Genomic DNA, 20,060 nt, shown 5'->3' on the forward strand with positions numbered 1-20,060 from the left:
AAATATTTGAAGATTCAAGTACACACGGAGGAGGCGGCCATGGTGAATTATGTGTGGCTGCGTCTGGGTTGAGGATAAACCTGCCCTTTAGATACTACCAGGTCTTAGAAGGGGAGATTGTCTGTGATGCTTTCTCAGGTTTCGGGGAGATGTTTCCCTGTTTGAAGATGTACTGGCATCCCTGATCTGGAGCAGGGGCATAGGGTTACCAAGTACCCACAGGACACCATTACCATCTTCAGTCAAGTGCTGCAGGCCATAGATGAAAGCTGCAGCCTTGATGAGCTCAGTGAAGCTACCCACTGACTGTGTGTACGTGTGTGGGTTAACACGTGTGTGTGTGTGTGTGTGTGTGTGTGTGTGTGTGTGTATCCAACCCAGTGACTCGGAGCAAAACAATTCTGTCTGCCTGTTCTCTAAGTTAGAGTTGAATATTTTGAGGTAAACATGAAATAGAAAAGACTTTGTTTCCTATTAACTTCAATAAACTTCTCTGTATGTTTTTAAAAAATCTTTTTTTTTTTTGGAGCAAATACAACGAACAACACAATTAGTACTACTATGTTGCTTTTAAGAGGTGCTGGTTGGCCCAGATTCCAACAAACTAATAAAGGAGCTTTTCATGAGTATTGTTAAAGGGATGGCTGTATTTACGTACATTTATATTTTTGCCATTTTGACAGTTGTGTTGTGCAGCCTAATTAGCTCCTGTAAAACTTGCCAGAATGTGAAAGTTAAAACAGACCTCGTCTTTATTCTCTTTTACAAACAAAAGCTTTTCCCTGCAGGGAGAACATGCTCAACTTTTTGCTTCTACAGATTGAATAAAAACATCTTTTATCCCATTTGGCTTTGAACCATGTATATGCGCACAATGAAATGATAAATTCTCAATTCAAGCAGGCATCAAACGTCGCCAGACCATTTGTAGTCAAACACGTCTTAAAAGTATTTCTAGTTTCTACCAAACAATTTTCCAAGCACTAAACCGAAGAAACAAGCTCATCGGTTTGTCAGAACTGCACAAATGTTCTCTCAGACAGCACCTACATGTATGACACTCATAAAAAGTTTTTTCCCCCCAACATCTTCGTGTGTGGCTCCATTTTTTTTTGGTTGAATAACAGCATACAGTGTCCTCCTGCTCTAATGAAAAGATGTCTCTGTCCCTGGGAGACGTTAATGGGTTTCCACTGACCACCTGTCCTCATGCAGACTCACAGCAGTCACTCATACAGAGGAACTCTTATTGAAGAAGCTTTCTGATTCAGCCTCAAATCCTGCTCAACATCACATAGATTTTTCTATATCCGTTCTCTGGATGCATATCAAGGCTGCACTAGTATTTCACTGTTTGGGTGTCACCTGTAGATACTCAGATCCAGGGAAGGTGACGTAACACAAACACTGGACTAATTGGCCCAATTAAGTCATTAGGCAACACAAGCCAGAGGTCTGACAGTTTACATGCCTCTGGCTCTCCTTACAAAGGCCCGTCTCAAGTTCAAATCTGTAAATTCCCCACAGCTTCAGTTTGAAACAGAAAATAAATTATGAGCCCCCCCGGGTCTGTCAGCGATGGCTGATTATAAAAGCAGTTTTTTAGGAAGTGCTTGTAGAATAAATAGGTAAGAATGTGTACGAGCACATGCATGTGTTTACCTCTCCTGACATGTCGGGAGCCAGCGGGATGAGGGGCCAGAGCGAGGAGTAGATAATGAAAAACACCACCCAGAGGCCGATGCTCCCCCAGATGGCGATGTGGCTGAACTGGAAGTGCAGAAATCAGAAAAAGCTGAAACATTTAAATTTCTGCTTGAGCTTCGCAAGTGTATTTTCGGGTCAGGTTCAGGCAAACGCCGAGAGCTCGTGGGAGCAACTCAAACATGTCATGTCAGTTGGTTTACAATTACAAGCTCGGTGGGAGCAAACCATAAAGAGATCCACAGATATAAGGAGGACGTAATATACGTCAAAGGCATCAGTGGTCGTATAAAACTGGGGATCTGGAAGGAAATTACAGGGTACTGGCACGAGAAGAGAGAAAAATTAAATTACCATGGTCCAGGATGATGTCTCAAGGCCGGCTTTAAGACAAACTGTGATCACCACAAACTATTAAGGGAGGAATTACACAGAGGTTAGATCTAAACTGTCTCTTCAGTGTCAAACTCATATGTGCATGACATGTATCATAATCTTCACTTATGTCAAGTGTACTGTACGATGAGGAGTATAAAATTGGAAGAGATAAGCAGTCAAAGGCACAAAGAAGTAACCGGATAACACTTGGCAGAAAGACATGATCTGTTTAACAGCAGAAATGTTGACTGTTGGTGCACTCACTGTGTAAACCATGTTGCCTAAGAGGAGATAGTCTGGAGTCCGTCCATTGCCAAAAACTGTATCTGTGAAGAGAATTAACAACAGAAGCTTTCAGGGCCAAAGCTGTGTCTTTTCTGCTCTAAGGTTTCATAAAGAATTCCATCACTTGGTCCAAGGAGTAAACAAGCCGGCAGCACGAGTACACAGAGGCCAAAGTCAGCTTTAGGGAGGCATATCATTGTTCTGGAAGGACTGAATCGCTGTACGTTTGTGGCTTAAATGTAAATGTTCTTACAGCTGCAATACAACAAGATTGGGTTTCACAGAGGTTGATAGGGGTTCTATCATTTGCCGAGGCTCCAACCTGGAGGTAAGAATGAGATGAAATCAAAATACTGACTGGGATTTGGAGGCCAGCCGAGGCAAAAACATCAGTGGCGTGTGACCGCCAGTGAAGAAATAGAGCGAATCTTCACTTCACTTCCGACTGGTCACATGTTTTGTGAGCGCTGAGGCTTTTCTGACAGCCTGTCAGTCAGAATGAAGGGGCTTGGCGCCTTTGTTAGGAGAGCAAGCCCAAGCTTGTGTGGTCCTCCTCTCTGGCCGGCCAAGTCTTACCAGCTCAAAGATCCCTATTCTCTCTGGCTCTTTCTGCACCCCCAACACACCCACGCACACCTGCACTGCATCTTAATGTGCACAAACATGTGGAACTGATTCAAGGACAAATAAAGTTATTATGAATTAATGCAACCGCTGACTCAAAAAGGATTGTTTTTTAGATTAAATGCGTCATTGCCTGCAAACACCTGCGAAGCATACATTCATGTGGTGTGTTTGTAAAAAAAAGTATAAAGTCACTGTGGAATAAATGTGCAAAAGTCATTTCAGCAGGTCAAAGTGTGCAAATGACATCCAGCAAACATGAATGTGCCCCGCTTAGTGTGCGGCCTTCCCTGTGCACACACATGTTTGCAATTCAAGGCCGGACGGTTGAAGAGAGAACTAATTAAGACAAAGTATGTGAATTTGACTATCCTCCCTCTTTATCCCCCGAGAGCTGTGGTGGAGACTCTGGGAGCTGCTTACCGTGCTGGAAGGCTTTAAGGGGGAACCAGAAGAGGATGACGGAGTGGAAGAGGCCGTTCAAACAATGGGCCCAGAAGACCTGCAAAATAGAGGGCAGGAGGATGGAGGAGGAAGAAAGGGGGAGGGTGTGGGTTGGGAGGCGGGAGATTCCAAGAAGGGAGAGCAAAGCAGGGAGACGGTAAGAAAAAAAGGAAAGAGCATTGAAAAAAAGAGGGGTGCTGGGAGCTCCAGTCTTCCAAGTGACCCCTGACCTGGACCTTTTGTGCCAGCCCAGCGCTAGGCTAAGTGGCGGTTTTGTCAGGGCCTCCCCGTTGAATTGCCACCCCGCTGACAGACACGTTGTATATTCTCTGTGTGTTATGGGCAAGAGAGAGGCTGCCGAGTGTGTGTACGAGCAGTGAAAGGCGGGTGTGCAGCTTTTATACTTTTTTTCTTCTTCCCTTTTACTTTCTGCAATCGGTATGAAAGAAAAAAAAAAAAGCCTACCGCTGATGAAAGTAAAGTGCGGTTTGTGAGGGTTTCCTCTTAAACTGTATTTCATTATGTTTTGGCCTCTTTCGTGTGAGAGTTTTAACTGGTGGAGAAATAAATGACAGGAGGGTTTAAAAAAGCAGAAATCAGTCTTGAAACACACAGAGAGAGAGATTGACAGGTCTGACAGAGATTAAACTGTTTTCATGGTGATTATTAAAACCCTGGAAAGTTGTGCTGTGGACTGCGGCCTGCGTGTCTGCACATGCAAGCACGCGGAGCTCGGATGAGTCTTTTAAATCAATACTCCCACTCCAAAACCTCCGCCGTTCAAATTTACATTACAGAACTTCAGTGCCAAACAAAACACTCACGGGCAACGCAGCATGAAACAGCCGTGAAACCTATTCTGCCAAAAATCCCCTCCACGGTTGTACCCCATTTTCCATTATGGTAATGACCCAGGCATCAGTGCTAATGCTGAAGATTTTGTAAATGGCTGACAGAGAGAAAAAAAGAGCTAATTTTTAACTTTTGGCATATTAAGAATCAGCTGTTCTTGGCAAAAGGACAAAGACTGACTTCAACAACTTCAGCAAACCCGTCAGTGGAGTTTAAAACTGATTATTTGGGACAAACTGCTCACTTTAAACACTTCTGCGAGGGTATAAATACACCCATGTGCACTGTGGCAGTATTCTGAAAAGTCAGGAGCAAAACAGGATGAATGGAAGCGTCTCCAGGCACAACCACAGCTCACCTCGGTGCCGTGACCTACTCACCTTTCCTATGGACAAAACAAAGTCCTGTTGCAGCCTCCCCCACTCTGAATTACATCACCACCCCGCTGTGTACACAAAACCCAATACACTAAGCGACGGGTGGCTGAAAAACCAACCCCCCACTCCTCTATTTTTGCGGCGCAAACGCAGACTAAATCAACATTAATGTTACAATCACATTAATGCCAATTAGCTTCCTGCTGTCAGGCTCAGCTCTTCCTCGTCTATCCCCGCTCCCCCTGCACAGTGGGGGTGCAAACAAGCTCCATTTACCCCCTCACAACTAATGAATGCTAATGAAATCAATAAAAGTTCATAATCATTTGTCACAGTGGGGTCCTCTCTTTAACCTTTTGAGGCATTCAGCTCTCTTTTTCCCCACGTATCCTGGCCACTTGTTAAGAGGTCTCCTCATAAAGAAAGCGAGCTCTGTAAGGATTCTGCCCATTACTGAACTCCTAATTGCACCACAAGCATGAATGCAAGTCATTAATATTGAGCACCATCTTTCCAGAGCTTCCCACCAGCTTCCTATGTTTTTCAAGGTAAAAGGGGGGGGGGGACGAAGTGTGTACTGTAGTGCACAAACCTCTAATGGGCAAGAGTGTTTGGCAAACCACCGAAGTTTCTATGACTGTGACAGTTTATTACAGTGACACAAGTGTCAGGAAACAGATGACACATGCAAAACTGCGGCGTGTGTTTTTAACACCGCGGCTCCTCTCTGCTCTTACCTCAACACAAACAGCTTTCATTCACAAAGACAGTATCTGTTGTGTACAAAAGAACCAAGCGCGCAAATAGACAGGCTTCCAGGGGCCAAATTCCTGCTGGATTTTCTCGCCTTGCCTCGGGCCAGCTGCAAGGAAAATATCTCAGGAAAAGAGTGGACAAAGCCAGCAAAAACAAGCTGCTGACCTGGGCGAGTCATCACTTACGGGTCTTGGAAAATGTCGAGATTTGAACTCTTAACTATCATACACACGTGCTTCTGCGACCTACATTATTGAAGAGTCATTCCAAATATATATAAACTAAAATCAAAAAGATATCAGAAAGCACAAACCTTTCGTATTTAGATTAAATATGATTTCATTCATTATGGGACATATAATGACAACTATTTAATATAATGAGTGCACCTCCTGAAATCCGCTAAGACAACCCTGAAACCAACTTCCTTAAACAAATTGCGCAATTTTCCGCTGCAAATTCTGTCACACAATGACAACACAATCTCTGAACTGCATTCTGCTACCCATGTGACCTTCCCTGCCCCTGACCGCCATGGCCAATCAGTCTTTAATCCAGACCCATGCAATGCTAACCAGGTCACCACGCCTGTGAGGAGGGTCCAGAACTCTGGCTCAGCAAGGAGAAAGGAGGAGACATCTTCATTACACACAGGATAAAGCTAACGGGAAGCCCCTGTAAACAGACAGACTAGGTCAAGCCAGGCCAAATCAGGGAAAAGACTGGAGACCGACTGACTGCAGCTGCTAGGTCACAGTAAGAGGGGGGGGACACATCAGCCCAACGACAACAACATGACAGCAGCAACAACTTGTGTCGTTAATGTGATGTTAATTGGTTGTAAAGGCTGGAAGAGTGGAGCTTTGCATTTGTGCAAAGGAGCACAATTAAAAAGATGTCATTAAAAAAATGTCAAGGTTTTGGTTCTTGGATGACCCATTTTATAACCTGTGCAACAGCCATGTACGGCTGGATAATGAAAACATAGTAACATTTTTTTAAAAGTGTTGAACTTTACCTTGGTATTAAAGCCCATAGCGTTCTGGGATGTTTTGTAGAGTTCTGGGTACTTCAGCATGTTTTCTTTCCTGCAGGAGCGCTCAAATATTCCCAGAGTGAGAGGCGGCAGTGCAGTGAAGATCTATGCAAGAAATAAGAATAATACAACTCTAATTACCAGCAAATGAGCCCCACATTTTCATTAATAGATGTCTATAATTTCAGAATACAACATGTCAGTCAAAAAACAACAACCTATCTTGTATTTTGAGATTTCTTTTTGTAAACAGAATTTTATAAAAAACTGCAAACAGTGTTTGCAGAGGACAGTTATTATAAATCCAAATTTATTATTTTACACCTACAATTTTTTTCTAAACTTCAAATAGTGGCATAGTATTACAAAGATATACAAAGTAATAAAACAAATAAGGGACACTTGACTATCAAAACTTTAACATCTATGTCCTTATTAAATATTCATTTGTTCTCCACATGCACTGCTTTTTACTTTACATCCAAGGACGTTGACCTCAGGACCCTATATGTTTCTCATTTTGAGTTTGTAATGTCTGCTAAAGTCATCTCTTTGAACATCTGTGATGTTCTTGACTGAGAAGCAGGTATTACAGCCCAGCTCAAGTGTAATTTCTTCGGGGTGCTATAATATTGTTCTGTATAGCAGCTGGTGAGGGAGCGCCGATGGTACTGTGTGGCTGGGGGGGCTCAGCAGCTCAGCTGGTGTGAGTTCCGCAGAGGCCCATCTGGAATGGGAGTTTGTAGGCCTCAGTTTGTGAGACCAGCGGGCCGCAGGACATGCTCCACTGGGCTCCTTTCTTATTCAGAGCCAGGAGCAGGAAGACCTCCATTTAGGGGTGGATTTAGCCCACTGCTTCAGACGGGCTCCCACTGAGCTGGAGGAATTCCCCCAATTTTTGGGGAAATGTGAAAGACAGAATCCTCTTACCATCACCCCCGAATTGTACCGACTCTAAAGTTGGGGGTGTTACTGTATCAGGGGAAGGCTGAAGGGTTGCAGAAATATCCTTGTCACTCGACTCTAATGAATGACATTATACATTCGAGAGGGATCCGAAAATTTTCATTTCACACTTGTGTCATTCTTTTGGTTTACCGACTGTTGATTAAGTAAAACAGTTTAAATTTACAGATTTGACTCCTGGTGGGTTTAACGGCAGATTTGACTTACAGATGAAGTCTATTTACTCCATGACACATATGAAATACAAGTTCATTAGAAGGGGTTCAATTACAGCCCTGTGGGACTCCCTACGTCTCTTCATATTGTTTTTAAGAAGTAGCTGTTCCCGCTGTAGATACACACTGCGGGGCAAGAAACACTGTTGTTCTTTTGAATTCAGTACATAGTTTGGGACACAGAGGGAATATAGAGTTGACAACAGGTCATAAATAAAGGAAAAGGTTTTCAAGATGTCGGTGATAGTCGGCGAAAGGGGGATCAGTTCTGGGGCACCGCCGCAACTCAGCCAAGCGTCAAAGAGCAACAGGCTAAGTGAGCTCTTCAGAGAATTGATTTTACTGACACTTACCACATTGTACAGGCCAATGCACCAGCGTTCAAACAGGATCTGGCCTGAGAAGCCATTGACAAATGCAAACCATATCTGAGGACGACACAGACATAAAAACAGAGTCAGCACAGAATAAATGACAACAAAATGCAATTAAAGCAAAAAAAAAGATGAATTAGTGTCCAAAATACACACATTTCCCTTTACTATCACTTAAGCCAGCATGATATTTATCAGGAATCTGATACTACAGGCTTTACTCAGACTGGATGATGAAAGCACTAAATCTCTGTAGTTTCTCTAATTGCCTTTTAAGTGTGGATATGCTTTCAATTAGGGATAGTAAAGGTCAATGCTTATCAGATTTAAGGCTGACGCGCCATGTCTGCAGGGTAACGCTGCGTTATTCTCCCTTTTAAGACAAGAGACCTACAATAACAGCTGTAATTAAGAGATAAACCAATGTTTTGCGTAAATAAACATAAATTCTTCAACTGTTTCAGCAGGTACATAACTGTTCTAAACTACCTTCAAATTGGGAAATAGGGGTTTAGGTTGAGCCCATACTGTCTCCTTTATGCTAATTGCTGACTGGATTGAAAAGAGGATGACCTTCAACATACACAAAGCCCACAATTTCCCCTCTGTGATCCACCTGAAGACAAATTTGTGACAGAAGAGAAAAGCTAGTCTGACAAAGGTAGAGTTGGGTCAGGACTGGATGATGGAGAGGCCGAAAAAGAGATGGGATAATGGAAACCACATGTTGGGTGTAGATAAAGGTTATCACCGCATCTTGATTAGACAAAATCATGTGGACCCATAGACGCCTCTAATATCAGGACAGAAACCAGCTACATGAAATATGCTGGCTTGCACTTGCACCTTGTCAGGAAAAAAAAAAAAAAACACAGTCATTGATCTTGTTGCAAAGTCGACACTTTAGCCACATGCCAGGAAAAGACTGCTTGTAACCCGACAGCGTAACTGTTCCTTGCAGGAACAATGCTTAATACTTGACACTTGATGGTTGAGATTTGGCTCTCGCTCATGCCAAATCTGTCAGGGGAACATCGGGGGTGCTGTGTTTTCGCCATGGCCAAGCGAGCATTTCTTCGCTTCATTGAACTTCATTATGAAGGCATGAACTGCTACAAATTCTCAGATTGGGACAAAGCCTGTTTGAGAGCTGCCACTCTCTCTACACGTCCAATTCCAATCTGCCACTAGTTCTTTCCATTTTGATTGTGCACGACTACACATGATAACAAATGTCCGTCGCGCCGACATTCACCTACTCTTCATTCTTTAGGATTGGTGGGGTGGGGTGGTCCCTGTAGACTAAGCCTGTGTTTATGTGTGTGCCCCTAGAACCTGCCCCTCAGCCTATTCTCCACACCCACCCATCACAGATCCCACCCTGCACACCATCAGGTGCAGTCTACCATGATGCTTCTTTTATAACATGGGGCTGGATGTTTTAAGTATCCAGTCTATAACCACAAGAATTAAAGATGTAAAGTGTCTAACGTATGTGGGTATTTTCTGCATTTGGAGTCTTGGTGCAACAGGGGAAATAAATACAATGGCGTTGCTATGACTTATGGTTAGGGAGCCTAAACCAGGTTTAAGACACAGCGGGTTCAACTATTAGCTTGTCTCAAGCAATGGTAACGAGAGGCTAGCGGGTAGGTCAAACTGCTGAATTAATTACCGCTCTGTCCAATGAGCAGCTCTGAGCCTATATATTGTTGTGCTAAGTTAAAAAGGGTCCTATTCATAGCATGTGGTAACTGCTTCTGTGTGAGTGTTTTGGCCTGAGCCTTGGAGTCCCAATAGCTTCTCTGTCTTTTTCTCCCTCTCGCATCTCTTGAAGGACAGATGCATTGATTTGCTCATTAGGGAAAGGACCAGGCAGGATTTTTCTACCCCTTTTCTTCCCCTCATTGAGTGCCACTCAGCTGAGGGGTGTGGCTGGCCTCTCTCCCTGACTGCACATCATGAAAAACAGTAAAGGAGGCCAGCGAGATTTGAGAAAAGGAGGACTGAGCAAGGAGCTAGAAAGATAAGAGGCATCTTGCATATTCATCAGCAAACCAAAAAAAAAAATTCATAGATGCCAATGTTGGCCTTGTCCAAATGTGACTGTGGGTGGGGGGGTGGGGGGGTGGGGGTGGGGGGGTGGGGGTGAGTGGGGGGAGCATGACATTTGTCCTCAACAATGAGTCTTCTTAAAATTATTCGAATCACTACAGGAATTTCTACACAAGGCCAGTGATGTGGGATATGAAGCAAAGCTGATAAATATGCCAGTAATATGTGGAACTAGTAGCACAAGCTGTCTCATAATGCCCAGCACAACCCCTGTGCTTTCATTCAGTGAGAAAAGCTGTTCTCAGCAACTCTGAGCCACTAGACTGAGCCACACTGAATGAGCGTTCGTGTAATTGCCTCATAAATGCCACTTGTCCATCAGCCCCCACTGTTGCTTCCTGGCAATGTGTCACTCAAACATGAGTGGCCAGCTGGTTCGGCCATTCGAATTAAGTTGGTGTCCACTGAAAAGACGGCTGAATTCAGTGCTTTTCACTTTTTTTTAAAAAAAAGTTCACTATAATCTGCCAGTAATAGTAAGACTTGTGAATTCTGCCTGAATCGTGTCGTAGCGACTGAAGTTAAGAGTTTTAACTGTTTGGGAAAATGAGAAGATGTAACAATACCCAAAAGAAACACAGAAGCAGTGCCAGCCGTCGTGGAGCCTCACTTTCTGACTAACAATTAACCCTCAGGACAATCTGAATGACCACGCAACTGTTCCAAGAGCCTCAGACCAAGCTGTAGTCACATTCCTATCTTCCACAATGGCCCCAGAAGCCACCAAAGAAACGAAAAAGAGGCTTAAACAGAGCCCTACGATACCTCCTTAGTGCACACTGAATCACATAATACTGCCACAAACAAAGAAAAAAGTTCAAATTCCCATCAACTTGCCTGGTTCTTTTTCTGCAAAGAAGCCTGGGAGATGATGAGAAAAACACGCAAGCTCAAAAGTAAACCTATTAGCTCAACAAACACAGCTTTAGCCAAACACCGGGGTCGACTGCGCGTTAGATATCAAGGCCTTAGAAAGCAGGACATTTGAAATACTGACGCTGCCAAAGAAAATGTTCCATTATCTACCTAAATCCCTCAAAGGAGTGTAGCACGAGGAGGAGGGTAGTTATGTTTTCAGAAAGCAACAAAAGGTGAGCTAGAAAGCTGCTTGGCCTGCAGATAGAGCTGGAGCGGTTACTCCCCAGCAGTAGGAAAAGAAAACCCGCTTTGAAAAGAGGCCTGGTGTGTTTCAAGGATGAAACGTAGCCACACACACAAAAACTGGAGAAATAATGTCGCACAGAATTTCCACCACTGTTGGATGTGATTGTAAAGAAAGAGGGAAAATGGGATAAAGGAGCAGTGTGCATATTTTAGCAATAGGTTCATCTGAATTCTTGCCGCCTTACTTGGACTTAAAGAGCTGATTTTGAGTGATTGAAATATTCATTAGTGATTAAAATGAGGTGTAGAAGAACTATCATATGCAATGAAGCTGCCAGTTGGTGCCAATTCCTGGGTCTTTTACCAAATTTGGACAAGGGAAGGAACTTTGTCAGAAAAGGTAAAAAACCAAGGAAAATGAGTATCGTCTTTCAGTCCTGTCACATTGAGTCCAAAGCAGACATGCTGGAATGTAAAAGCTAGTCTACCGATTCTCCATGGTGGATAAAGTAGAATGGGGATGAAATGGTGGGTTTAGAGGTCAAGTGTGGACAAGAAAGGGCGATTTAAGTGCTCACATTTCACTGTCATGATATTTATTGAAGAAGTTTGAAAATGTCACTGTGAATTTTGCAAAATAAGACATTCATTTAGTGGTGTATGTTGAATATGAAGATTGGATATGTAGCTCAAAGCATTGTGATCAGTTCTTTATCATTTAAACCTTTTAGGATCTGTTAAGTTAGTGATTTGTCCTAACGTCAGCCAAACGTGAAGTAGATCAAAACATCAGAACACCCCTGATGATAAAGCTGAGCTGATAGGAAACACTTAACCTATCTGGTCATTTCTGGTTGTAGCTCTGAACCCGCAGACCCGACCGGGCCTGGTATCTGTCAAACGCCATCTCACCGACGGCCACACGTGCAAACAAGTGAGCGCTTTCCTAACTAGCACTGACAGACGTGCGGTGGAGCAGGGTGACGATGGCAGCCACAAAACCCCCGTGTTTTTATACATAACAAAAGGTGCAGGTCTGTGACAGTAAATATGAAGTATTTTGATTTTACATGTCGAGTTGAGGTCTGCGAAATGGAATTAATTTACTGGACTTGGACTTAAATGAAATGTTTGATGGTATTTCAGAAATATGTTCTGACTTCACTCAATAGTGCACAAATGTGAAGGGCCAGTCGGTGTAATATAAATATGTTCTAAGTCTATATTACTCTAACGTTAAGAAGGTTGTGCAGAATAATCTCAATGCTTTGCATTAAAATCTGGGCTAAAATCTGCACCCTGTCATGTGATGTGGACACTTACTTCAATGATGTAAAGAACAATATTCTTGTAGAAGCAGTACAGGATACACTTGGCTACACGGTTGTAGTTCCAGGCTCCATGGACAAGCAGAAGATTCTTCAAGTATTTGAACTGCGTGAGAGGAAAGTTAAAGTTTAATAAGTCTGAAGGCAGCTCAAATCTTCAAGGAAACAATTGGATCTTAGTTTGGAGTGAAATGAATGTAAACTATCAATGTAAACTATATAAATGTAAACTATCAAACATGTCTAGTAAAACCAGCTGTGAAATCAAATGCACGTTTCTGGGCACATTTTGTTGGTTTTATTTGAAAGCCTTCTTGTCTTTCGGCTTTACCACAGTTCTCTATGGTGAAATGACACCACCGGCGGCCTCCAGTTTGTCTGACCCCATTGAATGGCCGGATAAAACATCAGTTAACGCAGAGTTGAGCTGTTGACTGATGGAGTGCAGAGGTGCTTTCGTCCAAAACCTCTTCGGTCTGCACACAGATAACTCCCAGCTAGTCTTGAGTCTTACTTAATATCAGAGAGTGGAAAGAAACTCACCCGATATGTCGAAATACTTTCAGAAATCACGAATAAGGGGGAAAAAACAAAACACAGGCCCTGCAAGTTCTGAGTGTACAGTTTCTACAGTTAAGGTAGCATTTGCAATTGAATTTGAAGGCAAACACACAAGCTTAATAGATTCTAAGAGGCCACCTATATTTGAAAGACATATACTTTTACAAGCGGTGCCAATTAAAGGGCCACTTAAGCCAGTCCAAGTCTCTTAAAGGATTAATGCAAAACGAAACAGAGACCTTACTGTGTTTTACTTTCCCGTGCTAACAGGCCCTTTGGCTGTACTGGAAATGTGAGCAGCATGTTGTGGAGGAACACAGACATGAGAAAAGACCTCTACGGTTACTGGCTGGGTGTCGCATATCCGTGCAGACTTTCAAATTGGTTTCTGGGAGCATTTTCTCGGGATTTGTCTCTGTATAGGTTTGATGGGGTCAGGTGTCAACAGATGCCTCTTTTACAGGTGTCCCTACTTCACTGTATAAGCTAACACCCCAGCAAACATATGACCTTTTGTCATTCGGAACAATATGGAAGCTATCGATGACAGGTGGCACATCGGAACAGACAGGAATGATACGTTGAGGAATTTAATGTTTATGAGTTTCAAAAAAAAAAAATGCAGGTGTTGATTTCATGTTTATGAGGATTCATTTCTGGTCTCAGTTAGTCTGTTAGACTTCCTGCCATTGTGCTTACCTGGGCAATAGAGTAGTCAGAGGAGTTGGCTGCCTGCAGGCCCTCGTTGCCTGAGATTCCCACACCCACATGAGCAGTCTGGATCATTCCGACATCATTGGCACCATCACCGATAGCCAGCGTGATGACTTTCACCTGTTTCTTCACCATCTCCACCACTTCTGACTTCTGAAGAGGCGACACTCTGGAAAGGAATGCAGAGGTTTTTGAATCCACGTCACAACTATGACTGGAAAAACTTAGCATAGCAGCCTTAGTCTGAGAGTAGCCAGTTAAGAATGACATGAATCATATTCTTGGCACTAAATTCTGCTTCTCTTGGCAAGGTCAGCGAGATCCACCCTCTTCTGCCTGGTACCTACATGTCCTGTAGCTCTACCTTAAGTTATGGTCACTACAAGTAGAGCTAAAGCTCCACCCATGCTAGCCAATCAGGGGTGATGGTTAAGGAACATCTTTGAAATCCGTCTTATTGGACTCCAAACCTCTCTAAGTGCAAAATCAGAGCAAAGCGTGCAGCCATACGGGTAGCGTGCCACTCAGAGGGCCTCCAGAGATGATGTCATAGACCGTGTGTCTGTTTTCAGCTGTGAAACTGTTAATGTTTACGTTCTTCCTGGTTTGAGAGGCTTCATTCATCCCGTGTCTCTCAGTGCCCAGAGTAAGGCAAATGTAAGTTGTGGTAAGAGGGAAAATAAATACATATTTGATGTAATGCACTGAGTTAGAAGGATCGCTGTTGTTCTAAAAACACGAAGTCGACTCCTGGGCCCAAACCCCAACATACTTGCTTGAGTACTTAAGTACTTCCTATTATTTATGTGGTCTGGGCAGGTCAACAGTGTACCTGCGTAATGTTAACCTGCGAGAATATTTATATCGTTTCACTACGGCTATAAAACACTCAGTGATCTTTGTAGTGATGACATAATTCTTCGCAGTTCAACCATACAGCTTCCAATTTCTTGTTTTTGTGTTCCTCTTTTTCAGTAAACATGACAAATATGAATAATCGGCTTCAAAGTAGTGCTGATGAATTGAAAGTCTGTGTAAAATCAAAACCTAAAGACATAAAAATTTATACAAATGAGTATTTCAACACTTTCCAATGAACATTAAAAATATTCTTTATAGTAAATTGCTACCAATTGTGATAAGTGTTTAGTGGTAGTTACCTTATCCTTATTTTAATCAGTTTCCTATTAGACCAAGTATTTAATCATATGTTTTATAGTTTTATCAGTGGATTTATTGTTTCACAGCTTGGTTTTATTGCTTTAGGGGTAAATCCTACCTGCAGCATATGACAGCTTTACAGGACAGGGCAAGGTCCAGGAAGTACTGCCGCACTCCGAATGTGAGGGCGTATTTCAGGGTCTTCCCATCAATTATGAGAGCAAAGTCGTTCTCCTTGTAGAGGGCATCCCCCAGCATTCCACAGTGGTGGCTGAGCGTGTCCCTCGTTCTCTGTGTGATGGAAAACATGGCGTGCAAGTTTAATTAGTTTAATTGCAGCAATTAGTCAAAAAGTTGGGGTTTACAGTTGTATTGCTGCTGGAGGAGATACAGTCTGGAGGGTTATTACAGTAGTTGATGTTAGCTCTTATGGCTCACATTTCAAAAGCTAGACCACAAGCTGATTATGATGGATTAATCAATCATTATATTGAAGTTAAACTCATTCCAAGTGGACTATTTAGTTTGAATTTATCATTTAATGGTAAAGTATTTGCCAAAGTTTCAATGACAGCTTTGATACATTACATTAATACTTCAGATAAAACCAGCAGGGGATCAAAAACAAAACAATGGAAAAAATCAAAGGTAACCACGAAACTGGATAACCTTAACACAACACAACACAACAGCGTAAACATGAATGTTAAATACATGACACAGATCTGTGCAGACGTCTTGCCAATCCCAAAGTCCTGCACTGCAGCTGCCCTTTATATTTTACATATTTACTGTTTCCCATGCTGCTTATATTCAAACACAAGGAATGAGGTGATGCATACTTGAATTCTGAGTAGAGCTTGTTTGCTTATACAATATATACAGCTCCGATGATGAGTGATAAATATGAACCTGACGCGAGGATTAACTGTCCAGCTATAGAGACATGTGGACTGGAAGAATGGAGAGGTGAGATCATCATGGCGTTCATCATTCAATCATCTTTCTAACAGATGTTAAAATAATTAAGAACTCAACTGTAACTCTTTTCTGAGAGACAGCATGACATGTAATGCAACTTATTAAAACCAGAGAAAAAGAGTCCCCCTCCCCGCCTATATATCGTAAAACAAATACAGTATGACAGCGTGTAGAAGGGACATAATTTACACACGCACTTGTTCACAAGCCAAGGTGCAGCAAAGCTCACACAAAAAGAAGATTTAACGTATAGATCTGGGGCCACTTGAGCTAAAGAAATGTATGTAAACCAAATGTGTGTACATTAGGAGGCCATATATCTCTGGTAATACATCTAAAAACATCTTTTGCCGCAGTCAAGGTTTCAGTTTTCCAGAATACCGGATACTTCTTGTGGGCTTGTCTCAAACGACGGGATTGTTACGGCGTCGTTTCTCACAGTAAAATCATTTCTTTAATGGCAGGTTTCCAGGAGTCCGGTGGTGCAAATGAACAGACACAAACGGTGGTGGCTAATGTGCCAAGCAGATGCTCAAACAGCTGCAATCATTAAAATCCTGGTGGCCACTGGCAGCGGAGATGGTGTCAGGGTCAGATATGTCAAGGCCGTCACACTGTACTGGGGGGGGGGGGGGGGGGGGGGGTCCGGCAATGTTCGCTTGGCATAACAAAACTCTGAAACCTCAGCTTAAAGGAAATATTTGGAAAGAGGGGCTTTATGTTTCACACAGAGAGGAGGAGAGCGAGAGACACGCACAGAGAGAGATGATGGATTAACAGAGGAGAGAAACCGAGCAAGAGGAGCAGCTGCCTGGACTTAACCAGCCCTGATGGGCTCCGTAAAACAGCACAAGATGGTGAACAGTGCGCTAGTGTGTGCCTGTGTACGAGTGGGAGAGAGGAGTAAAGAATAGGCCGTTGTGATGTCCACGGTGCCTGTAAAGAAAGCCTCTCCATCTCCTTTAACAGGGTGATTTTAGATGACATCTCAGCAGGAGCAGATGTGTTAGTGTCCTGTGTAAGCAGAAAATACCATCTGCGCGAGAAAGAATCCACTCTGTTTGGGGCACAATCTATTCATCACGTCATGTGATAAGCACAGTTTACCATTTCCTCAAGTAGGGCGGCCATTTCCTTCCCAATTTCCACTGAGGAATTTTAGCACTAATGCTATATGGCTCCTTCTTAAGCCTCTCTGTTATGGCTGTAATGACCAGTTTAGCTTATGTGACTAGGTTGTGTTTGGTTTTGGAATAAGGACATGGCATCCATTCACAAATCCACAGGAGCTTCTAATAAAGGCTGAGGCCCATTGTTGACATAGCACCTTCAGTGTTAGAGCCAACAGGGAGGAAGCAAGTTTTTCATTTGTCTTGTATGAGACACACTCAAAAGGAGGTCTGCACATTAGGAAGAAGGGTCGAACATCCAACATAAAAAGCTAGTAAAACACACATCCCCTATTATATAACAAAAAGAAATATATTGGTTTCCTGGATTTAGGTGATCTCAGTTCATGATATAAATCAATTTGGGGGTTATAAGATTAATGGCTTATCTCTCAAAACCTAGTTATGTTCCACACAGTTAAGAAAAAAGCAGAGTGGAAGACCAAGCTGTTTAAAATGATCTAATACCACAGAAGAGACCTTGTAAATTTGAGTTTAATTAAGAGTTGGCGCAGAAAAACCCATTTGATAACATTTCTAAACACGGTACCGAGTGAAGACATGCTCCAATTACCCCGTCTCTCAGCAGAAGGGCACTCAGAATCAGCAGCCCCACTGCCAGGCAGTCTTGGTGGAGAAGTTTCTCCAGCCGTGTTTTAACAAACTGCCTTATGTAAGCATCTGCTCAACCACAGGAGAATCGGAGCTGACATTTCAAAGAGCCGCTCCGTGTGCTTTATGAACACACCAACCCCAAGTTTCTACCCCGACTTCATCTATCACGCTCAACGACCGGTTGACAGGTTGAAGGCCATCCGTCATCGCCCCAGAATACTGCCCTTCCAACCCCCCGCTGTTTTCCCCTTCTTCTCATGAGACCTCGAAGGGTTTGTTTTGCCCAACAAATTAAACCAAGTCTAGTTTTTACTCCAATTGTAGCTTAGCTGTCTGCTGCCAGAAAAGACTAGCCCTTTGCAGTCTCAAAAAACAACAGACAAGCCTCTCCTGCCGGGGGGGTCAACACGCCTCTCTGCTGGGTGCCTCAGGCACGTTAAACACAATCATAATATGAGTGGGAGCTGTGTGTGTCTGCGTGTGTGTGTAAGATGGCCTGTGGCCTCATCCTCTCCCTTTCCAAAGTGTTTTTTTTCCCAGAGGGCCTAAGTGAAGAGGCCAGGGTATTATTATACATGTTATACTCACATCAAGAGTGTCCTCATTGATCACTAGCATGCCCATGTTCTTGGTCAATAGTTTGCAGGAATGTCCTACATGAAGAACAGAAAAACAGGGAAGAAAAGATCATAGACATCAGCATATGGTCTCAAAAATTACATGACGCACGCAGAAAAATGCACGAAACCATGGCAGGAAATCTCCATCACGAATTTAAATGACTTCTCAATTACTCTCAGATTGTAGCTTAATAACCCATGTTGGCTTGGCTTAACTACTGTTGCATATAACAGCGATTTCCAATAATTCTAATAATTAAGCGAAACAAAATCAAAGAAAAGATTCAAAGAAAAAAATGGGTCACTGAAGCTTGAAGGACGTGCGCTTCTTCAAGGTACACCAATTAAAATGTTACCGCTGAGAGCCAGTGTCTCAGGACATGACTAATGAGTTTAGTTTACAAGAGTTTGTCAGTTTCCTGTTTTAATGGGCAGTTACAACTCCGAGTTAGCCAACATGGCTCTCTGGGGAGAGATCCCCTCAGCTCTCGGCCCGTACAGATGCTCAGGGTCACCGGCGAGGTGGTAGAGGGAGCCTCCCCTTGGGGGGGAAAGAAATGCTTCAGGAATCGAGACAAGTTTCAAACCGCCGCTGCCATCTGTGGAATGACCACAGGAATATTTGTGGGCTTCGACACTTTGCTCCCGTCTGGAAAGAGATTTTACTTTCTTCAAAGTGGCAGCCACGAAGCTTGTGATTTTTTTTTGGAAACACATGGGTGGCATGTAACAAGATTATACGCAAAACACAAAAAGCCACATGCATATGCACACACACACCCACACACACACAGAGGACCTATGAGGAAATGAGAGAATTTCACCTCCAGAGTCGAAACCAAACGGGTTACGGTCCAGGTCTGGGACAGTGTTTTCGTAGGTGTAAAAGGTGCAACCCTTAAAAAGAAATCTCCATTGTGAGGTGAATGTCTCCCTGTCTCTACACAGCGTTTTAACTCCCTTCCCCCTTGTCAATTCCTGCCTCAGACCTTCTGCCTAATGTGTTTACCTTCAGCCCATTTGACTGCAGCCAAACTGCCCTTTTCTATTTCATCTGAGAAGTCTGAATTCTTGGCTGGTTTCCATCTCAGGCGGAACAAAGCATCACTCCCTCAAGACCTAAAAAACGTCCAACGGGGACACTTCATTCACAGTCAACTCCAATACTGCAAACCATGACGATATATAAAACGCATAAGGTTTTCAACCTGGACCTGAAATGTGCAGATGATGAGATGAAACCGTGGAGGTTAAAGGTCATATTTAAAGCCACTGTGTCTTGCTCGGCCTAAGGAGAGGACGTTGTCCTCATGGTGGACACAGCACTCTTTATGCGCATTGCATGAGTTCACAAACAAACTGGTGAACAAAAAAATTCTTTTAGTGCGACTCTTTCAAAATGTTGACATCTTTCATCATGTCAGGGAAAGAAAGCTAAAAAAAAATCTAAGATCTAAAAAAGAGGAAAAAACAATGAGTCAGCCACAGTCGTAAATGGTTTTAAATGCGTCTAAATGTGTTTCTGGTTTTCAGAACCAGGTTAGATAGGCTGTTAAACTCTGGTTTTTTTTAATCGCACCGCTCTCAGTGTGACATCAAAATCAGTAACAGTCACAGCAAAAGAAGGTGCCACATGCAGGTTTTTTCATGTTCTAAAATGAACAAGCCATCGTTTGTCAAA

General features: G+C 43.0%; 1 protein-coding gene across 7 annotated transcripts in view; it reads right to left on the reverse strand.

Annotated features, from left to right (window-relative positions):
• atp8a1 (ATPase phospholipid transporting 8A1) overlaps positions 1-20,060 on the reverse strand; it is a 68,871-nt gene that overhangs the window by 10,556 nt on the left and 38,255 nt on the right. For all 7 annotated transcript variants that reach the window (XM_057042554.1, XM_057042556.1, XM_057042551.1 and 4 more), the window contains 10 exons: positions 18,348-18,412; positions 15,113-15,285; positions 13,819-14,002; positions 12,554-12,664; positions 7,991-8,065; positions 6,439-6,561; positions 3,415-3,493; positions 2,347-2,408; positions 2,059-2,115; positions 1,663-1,770 (listed from right to left, as the gene is read on the reverse strand). In XM_057042554.1, coding sequence (XP_056898534.1) covers positions 1,663-1,770; positions 2,059-2,115; positions 2,347-2,408; positions 3,415-3,493; positions 6,439-6,561; positions 7,991-8,065; positions 12,554-12,664; positions 13,819-14,002; positions 15,113-15,285; positions 18,348-18,412 — 1,037 coding nt within the window. The remainder of the gene's footprint in view (positions 1-1,662; positions 1,771-2,058; positions 2,116-2,346; positions 2,409-3,414; positions 3,494-6,438; positions 6,562-7,990; positions 8,066-12,553; positions 12,665-13,818; positions 14,003-15,112; positions 15,286-18,347; positions 18,413-20,060) is intronic.

The sequence above is a fragment of the Takifugu flavidus genome, chromosome 9 (genome assembly GCF_003711565.1).
Source record: "Takifugu flavidus isolate HTHZ2018 chromosome 9, ASM371156v2, whole genome shotgun sequence".
Classification (NCBI taxonomy): Eukaryota; Metazoa; Chordata; class Actinopteri; order Tetraodontiformes; family Tetraodontidae; genus Takifugu; species Takifugu flavidus.